Source organism: Cryptomeria japonica, chromosome 8 (assembly GCF_030272615.1).
Source record: "Cryptomeria japonica chromosome 8, Sugi_1.0, whole genome shotgun sequence".
Classification (NCBI taxonomy): Eukaryota; Viridiplantae; Streptophyta; class Pinopsida; order Cupressales; family Cupressaceae; genus Cryptomeria; species Cryptomeria japonica.
The window spans coordinates 66,448,591-66,454,590 of record NC_081412.1 but is presented as its reverse complement, the minus strand read 5'-3'; the positions used below and the strand labels follow the sequence as shown (position 1 = coordinate 66,454,590).

General features: G+C 36.3%; 1 protein-coding gene across 1 annotated transcript in view; it reads left to right on the top strand.

Moving 5' to 3' along the window:
- Nucleotides 1-452: 452 nt before the first annotated feature.
- Nucleotides 453-6,000, top strand: part of LOC131046346 (uncharacterized) — a 49,292-nt gene continuing 43,744 nt past the window's right edge. Inside the window, exon 1 of the mRNA XM_057980071.2 lies at nucleotides 453-883. Within this exon, the coding sequence (XP_057836054.1) occupies nucleotides 830-883 (54 nt within the window). The 5' untranslated portion in view covers nucleotides 453-829. The remainder of the gene's footprint in view (nucleotides 884-6,000) is intronic.

Genomic DNA, 6,000 nt, shown 5'->3' with positions numbered 1-6,000 from the left:
CTATTATACCTAATTGAACACCACCATCCACTATTCCATTCTAGTTAACAAATAACTCAAAAATAAATAAAAATAGAAACAAACAACTTAAAGCATCTATCCTTTTAAACTTTATAAATTCTCAAAACTTTTATCAAAATTCCAATCCAAATAAAACACACTATCTTTTAACCTCCTCTGTGGCATTTCCTTTTATATTCAATTTTTACTTATATTCTTAATCTAAGAAAAAAAGGAAAAAAAGGCTTAAATATATGTTCATGCTTTATATGTAACACTAAACTAAGAATAATGCTTTAGGATAGAATTTATTTTTTTAAACAAAACACTATATTATTGTTTTGGAACATTATCTTACGTGAATTGTTGATTGTTTTGGTGCAAAAGTTAATTATATATATAAATAAATAAATACCAGAATCGAATAAAGCTAGGAATAATTCTTTGTACCGCCCAGAGAATCACAAAGAAATCCATCAAATACAATGGGTGGCGCAACACCGACGGAGTCAATTCGACCTTTATATTTACCACGATATTTTCGGCATTATTGCCACTTCAGGAGCATAAAAAATCCACCCATTGTTTAGTTTTCCCCTATTCATGGCCAATCTTTAAAACTTACTAGAAAAGGAGGAATACCAACTTGGGAGTCTCAACTCCAAAGTTCTGAAGTCTCTCCATTATAATCTAAGAAAAACAACCGCAAAGGCTTGTAGTCTCTTGAGAACAAGTTTTAACCGAGGCGCTAAGGAAACCAAAATTCAATTAAGGAGTCCCGGGATCTCTGATTTTATTGATTTGCGGTGTTTAATTGAAAGCTGTGGATATGGCTGTGGTGCTTGGCACCAAATGCCTTCCGCCCACTTCATTACATCCCAAGGTTAGTATTCAAATTTTTCAATTTAGAAAATAAGTTATTGTCTTAATTGGTTTTGAGGATTCTGTTGCTGCTTCTGCGAATTATATTCTTAATAGTATTGAAGAATCTGGTGTTATTGATTACATGGTTATTTATGTCAATGGGAAGCTGTTGTGTTTAAGAAGTAAAATTTTAATCTTAAAAGGTTTGAAAATTTTGTTGTTGGTATTGAAAATATTAGTCTTACTCGGTTTGAAGATATTGTCGTTGGGATTTGATTTTATGGGTATTCGCTTTGATGGAAAGCTTTTGTGTTTAAGAAGTAAAATCTTAATTTGAACTGATTGTTGAGGATTTTGTTCTTGGTATGGGAAGTTTAGTTTTGGTTTTAGTGTTAAATTAATGGGTGTTATGTTGATGTAAAACTTTCGTATTTAAGAGGTGAAATTTTAATCTTAATGGGTATTGAGGATTTTGATGTCTGTGTTGGATTTCATGGCTCGTGTTGTTTTCTGAATTTTTCAAGCAGTTGAGTAGTTAATATGATTTTAATATGGACAGGATTTGAATTTAGTATTGTGATGGAAGCTTAACACGGAGATTCTGTTTCAAAGTCTGTCTTTCAGTGGATAAACTGAATTCAGAGCAAATCTCTGTTACTTCGAGGGAAATTATTAGAGCCTTGCTGTGGATGTGTTCTTACATACTTGGGATGATTTACAGAATTTGTGTTTTAAAAATCTTGACATTTCCATGTTAGCGTCGAAACAAGACCAACATCAAAATAAATGTGGAACAACGAGAAGCGACTCCTGAGTAACCTAGTTTAGATTGTTTACTGCATCAAGTAGAAGATAGCAGACAAAGGCCATATTTTTTGCTTGCTAAGTTTTGGATGAGGTTGTTTGTCATCTTTATTGAGGGTTGCAATATGCTTGGAGCAACTTTTTATGATTTATAAACATAGGTCATGCTTGAATGCATCCCGTAATAGTAAGACCACAAACTCACCATGCGGCTGATAGAGTTAGAGACCACCTTATTGCTTTGGAAGTTTTGAACGCGGGTCATGCTGCTATGAGTGTCTCCCATTACCATTGCACCGTAACCTATTTATGACATATCGAGGCAAGAAGAATTGAACACACAGCCTGTAAGTATAACTGATATCAATACACATTTTCTTATGGTGAAAAAAAACACTATTGGTGTTTGTTGCAATGTATAATTTCATTTAATTGAATTTTATAGTGGGTACTCCACATCATGATAAATAGTTGGGCTATGGTTTGCTTGTGAGTAGATTTTGTTGTATACTTGGGTTCCATTCTGACGGAGTTCTGCCCTCCTCAAATAACATGTGAATAGAAGGAATGGAACTGGTTGCAAGCCCTGGGCAAATTTGGCAGATAAGATAGTAGAGAAAAGGCCCACATTGTTGGACTTATTGGGCAATTTCGATTTGGACTAGCCATCATAAAATTTCACATCACTGGGGATTTTGGCAGAGTTTTATGTTGCCCATGATAGTTTGAATCTAGTCAAAGTCTGTCCCACCCAAATGGCATGTCAATGAAAGGTACCAGGCTGGTTGCAAACCATTGGTAATCTTTGGCAGAATGGATGCTTCTTAAACCTTAGATTTAATTGGAAAGGGAGCTTGTGTTGTGGGTTGGGGCAATTCCAGTGGATAATTTCATTTGATTGGGGAATTTATATTAGCCAAAAGAGCTATGATTCACGAATTAGTTTGACAGAGTTTCACAGTGCCCGTGATAGTTTGATTCTAGTTTAGGTTGGTCCTGCTCAAATGGCATATGAATTAAGGGACAAGGGTGAGTGCGAGTCCTGTGCATTGGAGAGCTTTGACAGAAATAGTGCACTTAAACCTGGCGTCTTAGCTGGAAGGAAGCCTGTATTGTTGGTTGGAGCTAATTTATTTCATTTGTGGAAGCTAATTCTAGTGCATACTCTTACCGAATGAGGGAATCTTATAGAAGATAATTTAATAATTTTAATATATAATAGCAAAGCAGTCTATTGTTAAGTTCAAGAGAGTTCATAGTGATGGTATGATGAAAGAACAAGGATCCGGTCAACTACTGAGAGGTTGGGGGGGGGTGAATCAGTAGATAGAAAAACTGATAAAACTTCACCAATCTCAAAATCAATCTCTCAAAGTAAACTTAGAACTATCAATGCAATATCTCTGTCAAGATAAAAACTGTCAAGCTAAACCGGTTGATTGTTACAACAGATAACAGTAATCAACTTGTAACTTACAAACATCCAAACACTTTTACTGATATAAGTAAAACTTCATATTGCTGCCGGTTATAATGACTTATCAAAGTGGATTAAGTAGTTAAGGAAATCAACCATAATGAAACATAACCACAAAAACATTCACTACTTGACACAATATTTTTGACGTGGAAACCCAAATGGGAAAAACCACGGTGAGATGAGACTCACAAGATAACTGTCTGAACTCTTCTGAAGTTCGCCCTATTAGGAGCCAAGCCTGTTAAAGCTTTTACAAAAAGTCCTGTTAAGAACCACCTGGTTAAGGGATTGACTATAATGCCTTGTTAGAAGCAATACCCTGTGAGGAGTAACCTTTGTAAAGGATTTAGAATCCAAGCTAATGGATCACCTTGTTAGAGGATTTGAATAACACCAAGCTTGTTAGGGCTTACCCGGTTAGGGGATTTAACTGTTGTAATTGTTAGAAAACAACAATAGTTTGCTGATCTGTTTGAATAGCACTTCACTTGCGTGTTCAGATCCTTTTCATGCTCCTATCTGCCTTTACTCAAACTGCAAACACAACATCTGGTTCGGCAACCACACACTCAATTCAACTTTGCCAACACACTCAAACTAAAACAACTCATCGACCTTATAAACAAATCAACTAGGTTGGTAACACAACAAATACCTAATTTTCATAGAGATTACAAACAAGTCGGTTCAAGTATGACCGTTGGATTACATAACAATCTCTACACATCATTCAAGAAAGCCTTGACTTCTCCTTGATCACCGCTTCATCGAACTTAGTAACTCATCATGCGCTTTGCATTATATGCAGTATACTTGCTGATTCCCAAGACAAAAAAAAACGTTACCTCAATGCGCCAAAATCACTTTGAAACTCTCTTCATACAATATGCATACGTGTCATAATCATTACCGCTCATCATCAGATCATAAACCAATATAACCAATTCACCAAACTTAATCGGTTAGGGTTTATCAAAACAACAGCTAGGGTTTACTGGTTCAACTCTCCAATACTTAGCAATACCGGTTCACTCCACAAACTAACCTACCGGTTACAGTTTCCTTTCACTAGCTCTTCCTACAGGTTACAAAACAACATTACAACAACATCATTACCGGTTAATTGACATCAATGACAATATAACAAAGCATTAATGCAATCTTCATGCAAATGCCAACAATCTCCCCCTTTGGCATTGATGCCAATTCAAATATCAATACCATTGATTGCTGTGAATGTGAATAGGAATCCTGGTTTACATTTTACCATGTACTCTCCTTGTCTTCAGCTTGTCTTCAGTTTGTCTTTAGTTACTAGCTGGTTGTACGTCTTGCCTTTGTCAGTCATACAATTCTGCTCACAATGATCACATAGTTCTTCTCCCCCTTTGACAACAATGCCAAATAGAAAGTAAAACTTGCAATGTAAAACTTCACTGTGCAGCATCAACAACCTGCAACTTGATGCTCCCCCTGTGGAATAACTGCACTTCTACACCAATCCTGCTGTAAAATTCTGCAAGTAGCTCTGGGACTGATGTAATCTACATCATGCTTAATTTACCTCATGAAGGGGTACAACCCCTAGCTGACTTCTAAGATACTCAAAAGTAGTCTTAGGCAAAGGCTTAGTAAAGATATCTGCAAGCTGCTCCTTGGTAGAAACATGCTCTAAGATCACATCTTTACTCTGTACTTTTTCCCTCAAGAAATGATACTTCAATTCAATGTGCTTGGTTCGTGTGTGCAAGACAGGGTTCTTTGAAATATTTATGGCACTGGTATTGTCACATAAGATCTTTACAGGTTCTGTAAACTTCATCTTAAAACCTTCCAAAATGTGCCTCATCCAGATAGCTTGGGTAAAATTCATATAAGCTGCAACATACTCAGCTTCAGCAGTAGACTGTGAAATACAACTCTGCTTCTTGCTACTCCATGAAACAAGTCTTCCTCCCAGAAAGAATGCTCCACCGGTTGTGCTTTTCCTGTTATCAACATTACCTGCCCAATCTGCATCTGTGTAGACCTTCAAATCAAAGTTTCCTTCATATGGATACCATAATCCATAGTTAACAGTACCTTTCAAATATCTGAAAATCCTCTTGGTTGCTATCAAATGTGTTTCCTTCGGATTCTTCTGAAATCTTGCAACTAGACCAACTGCATGAGCTATATCCGGTCTGCTGTGAACAACATAGTGCAATTTTCCAATCATTGACCTGTACTTTTTCTCATCAATAGATGTGGCCTCATCTTCCTTAGATAACTTACAACCTGTAACCATTGGTGTCCCAATTGGTTTATAGTCACTCATACCAAATGTCTTTAATACCTCCTTCACATACTTAGATTGTGATGAAAATACCACTCTTCATTTGCTGTATTTGCAAACCTATGAAATTTTTTATCTCTCCCACTAAAGACATTTCAAACTCACTTTTCATTTCATTTGCAAAGTCATTGCTCATGTCATCATTTCCTCCAAATATGATATCATCTACAAACACTTCACTAACCAGTATTTTATCTCCTTCAGATTTGAGATATATGTTGCTGTCTTCACTGGTTCTCTGAAATCCTATCTTCATCAAGTGTGAATGAAGCCTTTCATACCATGCTCTCGGTGCTTGCTTTAATCCATATAGTGCCTTGTGCAACTTACATACCATGTCCTTCTTGTCAGTTAAAGCATAACCATCTGGCTGCTCAATGTATACTTCTTCCAGTTTTCCATTCAAAAATGCAGATTTCACATCCATTTGATATACTTTGAATCCTTTATGAGCTGCAAAAGCCAGTAAAGTTTTGACACCTTCTAGTCTGGCCACTGGTGCAAAAGTCTCACCATA